Raw genomic sequence first — 14309 nt, forward strand, 5'->3', positions numbered from 1 at the left:
TTCTGGCCACATAGGCATCATCGGTTACTTTTCGTCTGCCCAGGTTCTCCTAGAAACTGTTGATGTATCCGCAAAAGTCTCAGTGCTTGCGGTCGTATACACACCACATGCCTTTACTTCACAAAGTGTTATTGATTCGTGGATACGTTATGAACACGCCTTTATCATCGTGTAAGCCTTTTCAAGACGCTTCTATTATCTATCTGAACGACTTCTGTTCGAGGAAGCAGCGAAGATTATTTTTCGACGAGAGCTCAGCATTATGCCAAGTGTAACGGAGCTACATGGTGTGGAACACACAGAGGTACGGAGTACCCGGAGAGTTAACAAACGCTGAGTACATAAGTCGGAGAGTCAGCGAGGCATATCAGTACTTTAGCTGAAAGCCACACGTCATGCTTTTGTATAGGTTTAGCTGTGCTAGATAGCTAAATCGATTCCTAGGCGGCTTGGCCGCTGTAAAAGTAAATAAAACACATCTGGTTTTGAAACACAAATTGACGCTATTCACTTTAAGCCCCGGTCGTGGGCTGTAAGTGTCCTTTGAATAAGGAACTTAGTATTAGTGATTCTCTGAGTCAAGCGTCTTCTAAAGCTACGGCAGCCCCGCTGCACTTGGTAGTACTTGTAGTCAACCCCGCTCCTGAGTCGGTTGACTGTATCCTTTGCGAGGGTGGAACACCCCGTGCTCGTGATTTTGCCCCTGACGCAGCAGGACGCGCTTACTAAGCTTATGGCCTTGCTTGGATCGGAGGGTGTTGCTCATCTCGCATCACAATGTCCAGAGGCGGTCACCGCCAGACTTGAATCGTTCTCGCGCTACGACAACGCGCTCTTGCAGCACACCCAAGAGATCATGAGCGCCGCAACGGCGGCGTCGTCGATGATGCGTGACGAGTCTATGTGACTAAGCCGCTCATGGTGAGCATGAAAGCCTTCGAAGGAAGAGAAGGTGGGAATATCCTTCTGTAGACCCATGAGGTCGAAATGACCATGGGATCGGCCCTGCTCCAGTCTGAGCATCAGCGCGTGGCGCAGGCTATCTTCCGGTGTGGAGATTGCACTCGCGAATAGACACTAACGTGCCGCACGTATGTTGACGCTGCATCACCTACCTGAAACCAGCCGCTTTCGCACGTGGTCGCGCCGCCACTAATCAGACGTACCGTATTCGGTCGAAGTTCCTTGCTACCCGGCAGGGTTAGAACAACTATTGGACTATGTCCGAGGATTAAGAGCTCTGATCGCCGGAATAGCGGCTGACCCTCTTCCGTAACTGATAACCGTGATCGTGTTCATGGAGGGACTTTGCGTGAGCGCAGCTCGAATGGAAGTATTCCGCGGACACCCCAACTCTTTCGAAGAGGCGGTAAATGTGGCATTGAATGCCGATCACAACTTCAGGGCGGCTCGACCTGATTGGAGCGCTGGAAGCGCGAGCCCTTCGAGCGGTCCGGGGCCGATGGACCTCAGCTATACTGAAGACAAAGAGGCGGAATTTCTGTGGAGCGGCGCGCCGGCATCCGCCGATGCTTCGTGAGGAATAGCACTAAGCACTTGAGATTTGGTGCCCTCTGCGCAAGAAGCACAAGGAGCAGGGCAAACCAATATTCCGGGACATCACCGGGAAACAGTAACTCTCAGTAGGAGCGGGGTGGCCTACTGGGGGCCAGCTGAGTTCTGTTGTGCCTCAAAGAGGTATAGGGCAACGGGGCTCAACCCTGAAGAGAGCCGGACTCGCTTACGAGAAGAGTGTGTGCTAGACGGACTTGCTGGTCGTTTAGCTGAGCGTGAAGGGTTTTGGGAAGCCGTGAAGACCCTTGATTGACTTGGGAGCCCCGGCCAACTACGTCCGTCGCTCTACTCTGGAAGGCAGTTAGATGTATGTTGAGGCACTGGAAGTGCCAACGAGAGATACAATCTCTACATTTGGCTGCGGATCTGCTACCAGAATCTGGCACACTAACATCGGCAGCGGCATGGCCAGAGCCTTATCCAGTGCCGTCACTGCGTCGACGTCCACCATTGCCACGGCCATCACGACTACTAGGTCTGTCACGATTTCCACGCCCGCGAGCTACTTGACCTCGGCCGTCCACCAACGTCAGGATGACCGCTTTCATTACAAACTTCCGTAGGATATTTGACACCGATTACCTCCGCCAGGGCGTCCGATGTTTTGAGCTTCATATTTTGGCCTAGCATGCTTTCATCAGTTGCCGTCATTAAACGGCAGATAGAGCGGGAAGGTAGCAGCAATACTAGCCTTTTAAAAGCACAGCAGACTAAGGGACATCTCATTGTCTTACCGAGCTGCATGAAGTAGTTCAGGGCAGCATCTTTACCAAATAAAAAATATTTTCCCTGTCGTTCGTTGGCATCACCGTCAAGAAAAATATATTGGTAGCTGTTGTCAAGGCTGCGACCATGTGGAGGCTTGAGATCCATCCCGCCGCCTTTAGCCTTTCCACACTTCTTAAAAGCCAAGATCCACTTTAGCTAAGGACCCAGTGCTGTGTTTCAGGGTTCTCTAGCGTGTCCGTCGGGGAGGTACTGCAACCGTAATATCAAAGGGTCCCTTGGGAGGCATTGGGATGAAGGACCCATACAAGGACTAGGCATAAATGTAGCCATCTGTCATCGTTCAGCCGCCAAATTGGCTCGGATTTATCTTTCCTGTCCCAATGAAATTAATTTCTCGCAATAAAATCGGGAGAAATGCGGAGGTAGGCTATTTGAATGTTTTGGGGGCTCAAAAACGGACTGAAGCTCTAATTTATTCAATAAGACCACTAAGAGTGTAGATATTAGCGTTCAAGTTCGGTCGGTCGTATGGCCAGTACGCTCCTAAAAGAATACAGCATCCCGTTTTATAATAGATATTTTTTTAATGTAGCTATACCTACGTCAAGACGTACATTATATTCAAGAGTCCCGTATCCCAGCATCCTTGTTTTGATATCCCTCCTAGCAGATATTGCGAATTTCTCAGCTGTAACTGAATAATTACCTGCGCTACGGAAAAATCCAACTTCTTAACGATACCTTGTGGTAAAATAGGGTCTTATTGTATCCAGGAGGTAGTTATGAAAAGATACAGCAATCCCCGACCGACCGGCCGAAGAGCTTTTTTTTGCACGGAATTGCAACGTAGTGTACTGTCATCAGTGTTTTATCTAGATATTATTAATACTGTCGACGGTGTTGCCAGAGGCGTTTTCGGTTTTCAGTGGACGCTAAATAGAATACATGTAGTACCAAAATAAAGGACGAAGCGCAAATCAATTCGTAAATCTTGCAGTATAATAATTATTATGCATATTACTATTTTTCGTCTTCATAACCTGTGAAATGACCATTTGCCGAGCACAATTGCTTGCACAAAGACGCTAAAATTTGAAAAATGCAATCAATATTTCTATAAGTGATTATCGGCGGCTTTGTGTATCGAATTTGCGCCCGAATAGCTTTAAGGTAATATGTAAACCAACTTGACGTTTTGCAATACTACTTCATATCGGTAGGCAGTTCTTGAATTGTCCAAACGCAAAGACTGTTATCCAGCAACTCGATAATCCAGTTGCTCGGGTGGTCGGTCGCTAGGCTAGGGGTCGAAATCAGAGATAATCCCAGCACCCAGATCCTAGTGGCAATTGTACCAAGCATAATCTTAATTTGGCAGGATTGTTGGAATGGTTAAAAAATGAGGGGTTGGCACTTAGGCCATACAGTATGAAAACTATACTCTTTCTGTAGAATACGGTGCTGGAAACCCCGCGAATGCAGTTTTCTCGCGTAATCGGGTTATCAGAGCACTGTAAATTGAAGTGCCGTGCGCGTGGGAATCCAATTACAAGACAGCCTCATACGTGTTGAGCTCTACCAGCTCGGCTGCGTATAGAGATCTTGTCCGCTTCCTCACTTTTGGATTTACTCTCGACCTCCAAACCAACACCTCCACCCCATCGCCACTTAAAATCATGATCTTCACTGTCATTGTCAGCTTGTACGCTAAGGACGGCGTTGAAGACCAGTTGCGCGCCAAGTTGGCCGAAGCCGCACACCACAACGCCAAGGACCCCAGCGTCCTCGGATGGCACCCCATGCAAAGCGCCAGCGACCCACGCAAGTGGACCATCGTCGAGCGATACGATCAAGAGAGTGTACGTATTTGCTGCTGTTTTCTGCCAACGATACCATGCACTCGAAGTGCTGTTTTCTCGGCGCGTGTTGGTGGATTGTGACTGATCGTGTTGGTTGCTGTGTCTGTGTTAAATTGCTGCTGCACTGGTATCCGACAGAACGCGGCGAAGCGTCGTGATAACGCGGACATGAAGGCGTTCGCGGAGACGTTGTTTGTGCTGCTAGAGAGCGGCAAAGATAGCTTGGAGCCGCACATGTTTAACGAGTTGTAGACGACTGCACTCAGTGGACTTCAAGCTTGGACAAAAGTCAGCTCTCCTGTCGTTATCAGCGTTTGCAGGGCGGGTTTCTGGCCGTCTGAAGCGGTTTACATCTCCCAGTCGTTAAGTTTTGTTGCGACAAACTAGAGTTCAGTATGGGTAGTGATCGTAGCTCGAGCGAAAAGTGATGCCCCTGTTGCTCTTTTGCTTTTTTTTTTGCTCCACACTTTCTAAAACAAAATATGTCAGTATCAGTTTTTTTAACGGTGGCTCCATTAAAAGGGTAGACCGAACGGTCACCCAAACAATATACCAGTATGCGCCATACCTGGAATATTTTAGCAAATATGGCAACCCTTAGGCAACACTTAACCGCCCTAAACAGGGTATTTGAGAGTATAAGTATTGAGATGCGCCCGAATAGCTTTAAGGTAAAAATAAACTAAAGATTTTGCAATACTACTTCAAATCGGCAGGCAGTTTGTGGTTTTCGTCAAGAAACGAAGACATGGAGAAGGGAGCCGGCGGCGCTCCCTAGAAGCTAGCCGTTATTGTATTGCTGAGTAAATAGCAAAGTGAGGTCCTACTACATGCAGCTAGACTACATGGTACTGGTTGTCTTCAGCTGCATTGGTCGGACACGAAGGTTTTCATCACGCGTGGCGTGACAGGGTATCCTGTCATCCTGTCATCCTGGATGCCGAACGCTGAATACAGCGGTGTCGATACGCGGAAGATCATGTGATCTGTAGTCTTCAACTTGTAGCTGGAGCTGGATTGGATCTTAAAGAACATGGGTAGCATGCATTATTAATACACAGTTCTTGAATTGTCCAGACGCAAAGACTGTTATCTAGCAACTGGGTAATCCAGTTGCTCGGGTGGTCGGTCGCTAGGCTAGGGGTCGAGATCAGAGATGATTAAAGCACCCAGATTCTAGTGGCGATTGTACCAAGCATAATCTTAATTTGGCAGGATTGTTGGAATGGTTAAAAAATGAGGGGTTGGCACTTAGGCCATACAGTATGAAAACTATACTCTTCCTGTAGAATACGGTGCTGGAAACCCCGCGAATGCAGTTTTCTCGCGTAATCGGGTTATCAGAGCACTGAAAATTAAAGTGCCGTGCGCGTGGGTATCCAATTGCAAGACAGTCTCATACGTGTTGAGTCGGCTGCGTAAGGAGATCTTGTCCGCTTCCTCACTTTCGGATTTACTCTCGACCTCCAAACCAACGCCTCCACCCCATCGCCACTTAAAATCATGGTCTTCACTGTCATTGTCAGCTTGTACGCTAAGGACGGCGTTGAAGACCAGTTGCGCGCCAAGTTGGCCGAAGCCGCACACCACAACGCCAAGGACCCCAGCGTCCTCGGATGGCACCCCATGCAAAGCGCCAGCGACCCACGCAAGTGGACCATCGTCGAACGATACGATCAAGAGAGTGTACGTATTTGCTGCTGTTTTCTGCCAACGATACCATGCACTCGAAGTGCTGTTTTCTCGGCGCGTGTTGGTGGATTGTGACTGATCGTGTTGGTTGCTGTGTCTGTGTTAAATTGCTGCTGCACTGGTATCCGACAGAACGCAGCGAAAGCGTCGTGATAACGCGGACATGAAGGCGTTCGCGGAGACGTTGTTTGTGCTGCTAGAGAGCGGCAAAGATAGCTTGGAGCCGCACATGTTTAACGAGTTGTAGACGACTGCACTCAGTGGACTTCAAGCTTGGACAAAAGTCAGCTCTCCTGTCGTTATCAGCGTTTGCAGGGCGGGTTTCTGGCCGTCTGAAGCGGTTTACATCTCCCAGTCGTTAAGTTTTGTTGCGACAAACTAGAGTTCAGTATGGGTAGTGATCGTAGCTCGAGCGAAAAGTGATGCTCATGTTGCTCTTTTGCTTTTTTTTGCTCCACACTCTAAAACAAAATGTTTTATTAATAGATCCATTTTTTAGGTGGCTCCATTATAATGGTCACCCATTCTGGGATATTTTAGCAATTACGGCAAGAGTCATTTGGCAACACTTAACCGCCCAGATACCCCCCCCTCCACTCCACGCACAGCCCCGATGCTATCCGCAGACGAGTGGCGTCTCGCGAATGGCCTAAGACAAATAACTTTTGTAAATGTAATTATAATGAAGACTACGAGTTTTAATAGTACTACACCTTTGCCAGGCCAAGATGGTGCTACTCCACTTCAAACCGGATTTTTTTTAAAAAAATGAAGACAAAAATTTGATTACGAAAAAGTAGCACTAAAAAGGAAATTCAAAGTGGCGAAAACGCATAGCAAAGTGGTCCCCTCAGGCTGAGCTGCAGCTAGGTGCCGTACTGCATGTCTTCCATGCACTCCGCGCCAGCAACGGAATGCTGGCAATGCAGTGTCAACCTGTTAGCAAGGTGCGTGTCGATACATCCGATGCGGCGTCTCGCCGCGCGCTCCAGTTTCTCCATCCGAGCAGCCGCAACCGTCCCGCGAGGATGCTCCACAACCAGCCCTTTACGGGGCAAGGCAAGGTCGGCCTTGATCTTGGCCTTAAAAGCACTAAAACACCCTGTGGCACCAGTTCAAAAGTCGGTTAGTATGCCAAAAAATATATATATATATTGTAATACAGTATACTGCGTACCTTGAATGGGGTTACATATTGAAGAGTACGGAGCCAGCCGTACAAGTACCAAGTCGGCTCGTTCAGCGACGTGTGCTTCCGTTTGCTTCCACAAATCGACGTGATGCGGTGGCGGGGATTCCGTTGTGGGCGGCCACAAGCGTCCAGTCACCGCCGACACGGAGGCAGTCGAGGACACGAGCTCGGGCAAATGCGAGGTGCGGGGCTCTGGGCATCTTGGGGTAGGTAGAGGCTTGGCTTGGTTGAGGGCTTGGTAAAAGATTGATAAGAGAGAGCGAGGAATGGCAATGAAGTGCTCGCGCACACGCTCAGGAGGGTTGATCCGCTTTGAACTGCGAATAAACCACTTTGAAGTACGGAGTGCGTTTACTCGACATATTTGTGAAGTGACATAAACTCTAATGTAAAAATTGAGAATAATTTTTAAAAAGGTTTAGTTACTTCACCACTTTGAAGTGGAGTAGCACCATCTTGACCTGGCAAAGGTGTAGTAGGTCATCCCTCTCGAAGGATTTATTTTATTATTATAACATTTAAAAAATGAAGACATGTACACCGTTCACTCTATTTAGTCGTGCAACGACTATTTTCGGTATAACAGTAAGACGCCAATTTGTCTGAACGATTATTGGTGGTGAACGACCAATTGAGGTGTACGACTGATAGTGGTTTATGGTATTGTTCAGATTTTGTTTTGGCACCACTTTTTTATGACATCGAAACAAACGATGGCATTGGTGGAGTGGTCTAGCGGGCGTCGTTCTACGCGGTGTATCGCGGGTTCGAGTCCCAGTCCGTAGTGATGACACAGAGAATCCCCATGGGGGATTTGAAACGCCATATAAGTCCATTTTAATATATCATCCCAGCACACACAAAAAATAGACTTACTATGCAAGAGCTCTCATTGTATCCTTTTAGCAAAATCCTCTGGAAATACAGCAACAATTTCTCTCAGTTTCCGTGTAAGCTGGTCCACTTTCCAAACACCATCAGCGGGAACGTCTAAACCGCATTGCACCATAGACCAATTGAAGCCGTTAGCATCCTTCTCAGAGTTGACAAGTTCGATGCACTCTGCTGCCAGCCTTAAAAAAAAGCTTTGCCAGGGTTTGCGAGTTTTCCGGACGAGGAAGCACCTTGCTTCCAATTACCATTACAAATTGCTTCCATATTGCGACGCTCGCACAGCCGACGCCAATGCTCCTTAATTCGCTGAATGGGGAAGGAATCTGCTGGTTGAACTTTGTCTGTAGCGTTAGGAGGGAACAGATTCACTGTCGTTCTCAAGCGTCGCGCCGTGTCCTCGACGTCATCTCCGCAATGACCACTGGCGTTATCCATCCATAGCGTTCTGGACGATGCAAACGGGCCACCAGGCCCCCAACACCGAGGCTCCTCCAACCACTCCATCATAAGCCGCCCGTTGATGAACGCACTTGCAGATGATCTGTAGCAGACGCCCTTTACGCTGTCAGATAACCCTTGGATTGGATAACTAGAGCTTTTGTTCTTGAAGATCAACATCGGGCACATTATGCGGGCGTCCGATCCACCTTTCACTAACACGCACATTGTGATTCCCTCACGGCCTACTCATGTACAATGTTAGCTTCAATTTAGATGATAGAAACTGGTACGATAGCAGCTTACCAGATACGATGCTCCTGTACTTCACAGTATTAGCCCCCACAAAGTCAAGAGTTTTACCGTCGTCGAGGTCAATTACAAAATGACTTTCGTCCATATTGTACTGCTGGTTGGGATCCAGTGTTCCTTCCTCGAATTGACGCTTCAATCGTCCGAGGTGAACAGCAATCGACCGATCGATCTCTATCTGCTTATCTTCACTGACTTGCTTCTTTCCCTTGTGTCGACGATAGACGATGTTGTTGCGCTCAAGGAAATCCTGTACTCTGCGCGGAGTAATCATGCTAGTAAAAAGCTTACCTTTCACAGTAAATCGAGTGTTGTGAATGGTGTGATCGCTGTCCTCAATTAGTACGATTGCGATCTCTGAGATGAGGGAGGTTGACATCTTGCAACCAGCGCGTCGTAAGCGTTGAAATTCCGTTAGCAGTTTGGGATAAAGCCACTGCCAGTGATCACTGAGCTTTTGACCTCTCCCACTTAAAGCTTTTATCACGAACTGATGTCGAATTCGTTGACGTGCTGTTGCATATTTACGTTGTTGGGGGTCCTCGAGCTTTGCTACTGTCGTCTTGCGCTTATCCCACCAGTCGCGAGCCTTGTTCATGTTGATGATTCGGTCTGCCGAGCGGAAAAGGCTGGGAAAGAAATCGACAGTCCGGCCCATTAACCCTTTCCTTCCATGTAGTGCGTGGTCGAGCTCCATCCATTCGATGCAACGGACACGGTCGCGAATTGGCACGACTTGCTGAAGGTTTCTCTTGGATTCGCTGGTCATCGTAAATTTGACACTGAACGCTGTTAGAGTTGCCGATGAATGACTACAACGATGGTACATGAGTAATTGTGGTGTGAGTACCGTATACTATCGACTACGTACGATGTACGACTATTTAGGTCGCATGACCGAACCTGTTAATGCACCTTCAAAAAAAAAGTTGCGCAACTTAAATTACGGTAATTTAAAAACGAACCGTAACCGTGGAACCGAACCAGGCGCTGAAAATCCCCCTCAGTTCAAAATTTGCGAGCTTCCTGCCAACCGCCGCCAGAGCTTCCCGCCAACCCGCCGCCGGAGCTTCCCAGAGCCTCCTGCCACCTCCGCCGATGCCTCCACTCAAGAAGAAGCGAAGGACTTCCCCTCTCGAGCACGCAGACGACTCCAGCGACGACAGCGAACTGTTAGAGTCGACACAACCGTCATCTGCGTCAAAAGCTACGGGTAAGGAATACGTGAAATGGAACTGAAGCTAGAGAGTTTGTCGCTAATGCTGTTTACGTTTATTAATGCTTTAGATCCTTCTTATGTTCCTGTTCCGAGTATTGTCGGAAGGACTTTTGCGTCGTGGCCGGATTTCTTTTCGTTTTGGGAGCAGTTTGAAAGGCAACATCTTGTTGTCTATCGCACGAGAGACTGCCAGACTACGAAAGGGTACAATAAGTCAAAGATAAATCACCCAGAGCGCCAGGCCCCTGAATCATTTGGCTACGCGTTTCGCAAATACGTTTGCACTCTCGGCTGCAAGCAGAAGTCTCGGTCGACTGGAAAACGGGCTAAGCGGAAGGAACGATATCGCGCATGCAAAGCAATGTTTCGCGTCGCTGTTATTCGTGCTAGTAGTGGTGACTTTTCAAGTAGTTCTAACTGGACCATTACAGTAACAAGTGAGGTTGGTTTTATCATTTCTTTTGTTTTTTTGTCCAGTATATTACTATTCCGTATGTACATGTCAAACTAATATAAATCCTCGTTATTGTGTATTTGTAGAACACGTGCCACAACCATGTCAACACCGAGACGCTTTATACTGCTTTGAAGCAGTGCAAGGACCTGTTGAGCGAGTCAGTGTTGTCCATGCTGGACGCATTCGGGCAGACCAACACGGACACTAAGCAAATAGCCAGCTATGTTGCTGACACGACTGGTACGTCCTATTATCTTGCTTACAGCTGTTGGTAGCCATTCGTAACGTGTACCGCTGCTGGAATACGACACAGGTCTTCCAATCTCTACGCAACAAGTGCGTAACCTCATGAATGCTCGTCTCGGGCACAGCAGTGCGGAGAAGCGCTTAAACGGTGTGCTGTCTGAATTTGCTTCCACACAGGGAGATGAATGCGTGCTGCTGCAAGGCGAATACGATCAGACTATCGGAATTGTGATGCAGACGAAAGCGCAGCGTGATATCTTCGCTCGCTGGGGCGATACGCTGTCGCTGGACTGGACGCACAATTGTACAAATCTCAGCTTCTACGTCGGTACGTGCTGATGTTGCACAACTTCTACCGAAGGTGCGCAACTTGGTGCAGGTTTTTTTGTAGCTTACGAGATACTTGTTTGGTGCTGTTCAGGTACTCTTAATGCCACCGTAGCAACCGGACGCGGCGTATCTGTGCTAGATTACCTGTGTCTGAATCAACAAAAGGAGTCTCTGTTAGCTGTGCTTCAGTGGTTCAAGACGAAGAACCCATCGTGGGGGTCGATTGGAAAGTCTCATCATTGACAAAGACTTCACAGAGTGGTCTACGTTACGCGAGGTGTTTTCCGCAGGCGGCTGTGAGTCTGTTGGTTTTGTATAATAATAATACTAACAACAGTGCTACTAGATTTTTGCTTTGCCAATTTCATGCACAGCGTTATGTGAAGAGAATGATTGCCGGCAAGAAGTACTTTGTGCTGCCCAAGTATCGCGATGAAATCGAAGAGCTGTTTAAACAAATGGTTTACGTCCCGACGAAGGAACAGTTCCAGAGCAGGTTGAAGCTGTTCGAACAGAGAACAAAGAAGGCTGCGCCAGGGTTTGCTGAGTACTTTGCACGAAACTGGTCAGCCTGTAGCAGTATGTGGGCGAACTATGGGCGTCGACGATGCTACTCGGCGAATAGCACTACTACAAACCGGGTGGAGGCTGGGTGGAACCAGTTAAAGCAGCTGCTGGGAAAAAAAACTAGCATCGACCGATGCGTTCGAGTGATAATTTAACACCAACTCAGTGTTTTGCGTGATTTTTCGACGGCGATAAATCTGTTTGATGTGTGCCCTCCTGTGACGGACCCGCTACCGGCTGCGTTGCACCGCATCGCTACAGTTCTGAGCCCGTACACGCTGAGGAAGGTGCAACAGCAATGGGAGAGGTACAAGCTGAATGGTGCGAATTGGGAATGGAGTTGTGAGCAGGACGGAGGTCATGACGTCTTCACAATGGCTACTTCGGAAGGCAGCTGTGTTCGAGTGACATGGCGAACTTCTGGTCAACCCAGTTGCGATTGTATTTTCTTCTCGTCGTTACGGCTTCCTTGCAAGCACCTGTGTAGTGTCTTAACGACCTTCAGAAGCGACAATGTTTTTGAAGTTGCCCAACTTCACGCGTGCTGGTCGATGAAGGAAGCATCGGCAACATTGCCATTTGTAGAGTCGACAATGGGGCATTTACGAGAGGTTACAAGAATTACAGGAAATGCATCACACACGCCTGCGTCGAGTATCATGCTTGCTTCGAAGAAACGGATTGCTTTTTTGAAGCTGAAGAAGGGTGAGACCAGTGATGAGACCGTACTCTCTGACTGCGAGAAGTACAACGTGGTTAGAGCGGAAGTTATGCCGTTAGCTGACAGTCTTCAGAGCCTCCCGTCTGCTAAGTTCTACGAAACATTTGCCGATCTTCGCGCAACAGTAAGAACCTTCAAGAAGAAGTGGAGCTTGGACCGAGACTCTCTCTCAGATGCGGGTGAATCGGACGACGAGTCCGATGCGATGGGCCTGGAATACGAGATGGCATGTGAAGGCGTTGGTATCATGAATAACGCGCAACTTCCCGTTCGTACTTTGGAAGAAGCCGATATTTATGAGCCTCCGAAGGACAACGCGAGCTCTCCCGTGATACAGGGACTCGATGGAGACGATCTGCCGTCGTGTTGCTTAACAAACCCATCCCAGACATCCCTGCCGGACCTGACTATCAGCGAGCAATCACAAGAGGTGTTGCAACGGCAGCCAAGTGTTCATTCAGCAACGTCTACAGCATCTCTATTGGCGCAGCCGGGGTTTCTTTTGGAGCTGGCGGGTGCTATAGACAACATGCAAGCTCTGCGATTACCTGAAGCATCCAGTTCACGGTCGAGAAACACTAAAAAGGGCAGCAAGTGGGCAATCGCCGAGTGTCGAACCGATTGTCCTGTTGATCTTGAAGACTTCTTGAAGTGGATTGACACTACGCCTGACGTTGATTACGTCGGAAAAATAGCTTCAAATTACCCGGTTTGTTACAACAAGAGTTTCCTGCTCTCAAGATCTCCAACGGTTCTTCAAAAGAGGGCAAGTGAAGTCATTAATAATGCCAATTTTGTCATTCCAGTGGAGTTGTTGGAGCGTGTGAATACTGCACTACTTCATTGGACTTCAAAGCAGACCGAAACAGAAGATTCAGATGCTTCGCAAGACGATGTGGTTCCAGCGGCATTTGTGGCTTCTGAAATGGGCGGCTTCTCCATGTAAGTTTTGATAGTATGTTTATCTACTTGACGGCTCTGACCTGTGTCTATGGTTATTGTAGGAATTACGTACGACTTGTGAAAAACTATTACGCGTCCATGAAGGCTGTTGATGATTATCGAATGGATCTAGCATGGTTGCGTGGAGGGTGGAGTAGTATGACACCGATGAAGCATCATTTTTTGAAGGAGGCACCGGCGTCACCTGCAGTGTTGTCACGTGAAGTTGCGCAACTATTTCGCCAGTCGCCATTGTCTCGGACGTTTGTCATATCTTCAGGGCCTGCAGGACGCAGTGTTACTTCAACACTTCGCCATATAGTGGGCAAGTTAGCGAGAAGCAAGCGTCTTAATGACGCCGTGATGGATGCAGCGCTCTGGCATGTGTCAACGTACTGCAAAACCTGCTACGCTATCGACGCTATCTCCGTTACTAACGAGAAGAGATTCGTTCCAGACTTCTCTTTGGCGTCATGCAACTACGTGCTGGTGCCTATTCACATGGCTGCCTTGAAGCACTGGATTATTCAAATTGTGAAGATTCAGATGGCCGATCCGGATACGTCCAAGCACAAGATATGGGTAACTTTCTACGATCCATTAGGCGTGGCGTCTAACTTAGATGTGTGTCAAGCAAAGTGGATATCGTTCACGCTTCCACTACTTCAACAATGGTTTGATCGAGATCAAGACAGAGAGAAGTTGCGCAAGTGGGTGTCTATTCTGGTGACAACAAAACGCCAGATTAACTCGGGGGACAGCAAAGCAGTCACAACAACTAGGCCAAATGATGATGGTGCAGCGCCCATGACCTCTCCGTGCTCGTTACCTGAAATTGTTGCAGTTCCGGCTACGACCCCCAAGCAAGTAGACAGTGTAAGTTGTGGTATTATGTGCATTGCGCAGGCCTATAGCTACGTGACTCGCGTGCGATCGCTGAAGGCATGTAGCTCGATTTCAGACAGTGATTTGGCTCAAATGAGACTGCGCCTACTGTGGACAATGCTGCATAAGTCAACTGGCGATGCAACTAGAGATAACGAGGGCTGGGCGCAGCTATTAGACATTCGGAAGAAGGTGAAGACAGCGTTCAAGAGCTGCTGAGTACATCATTCATGTATAAATGAATTAAACTA

The 14309-nt window shown here is 48.2% G+C and overlaps 1 protein-coding gene across 1 annotated transcript; it reads left to right on the top strand.

The window, feature by feature from the left end:
- Positions 1 to 9789: 9789 nt before the first annotated feature.
- PITG_02691 (uncharacterized protein) lies at positions 9790 to 14123 on the top strand (the record flags this gene model as incomplete). The annotated part of the gene is made up of 11 exons (XM_002907549.1): positions 9790 to 9904; positions 9979 to 10352; positions 10451 to 10607; positions 10643 to 10703; positions 10739 to 10941; positions 11133 to 11220; positions 11290 to 11481; positions 11677 to 11831; positions 12138 to 13173; positions 13236 to 14049; positions 14088 to 14123. 11 exons carry the CDS (start codon positions 9790 to 9792, stop codon positions 14121 to 14123), a joined length of 3231 nt encoding a protein of 1076 aa, XP_002907595.1.
- Positions 14124 to 14309: the final 186 nt, after the last annotated feature.

This window comes from Phytophthora infestans, genomic scaffold (assembly GCF_000142945.1).
Source record: "Phytophthora infestans T30-4 supercont1.3 genomic scaffold, whole genome shotgun sequence".
NCBI classification, from domain to species: Eukaryota; Oomycota; class Peronosporomycetes; order Peronosporales; family Peronosporaceae; genus Phytophthora; species Phytophthora infestans.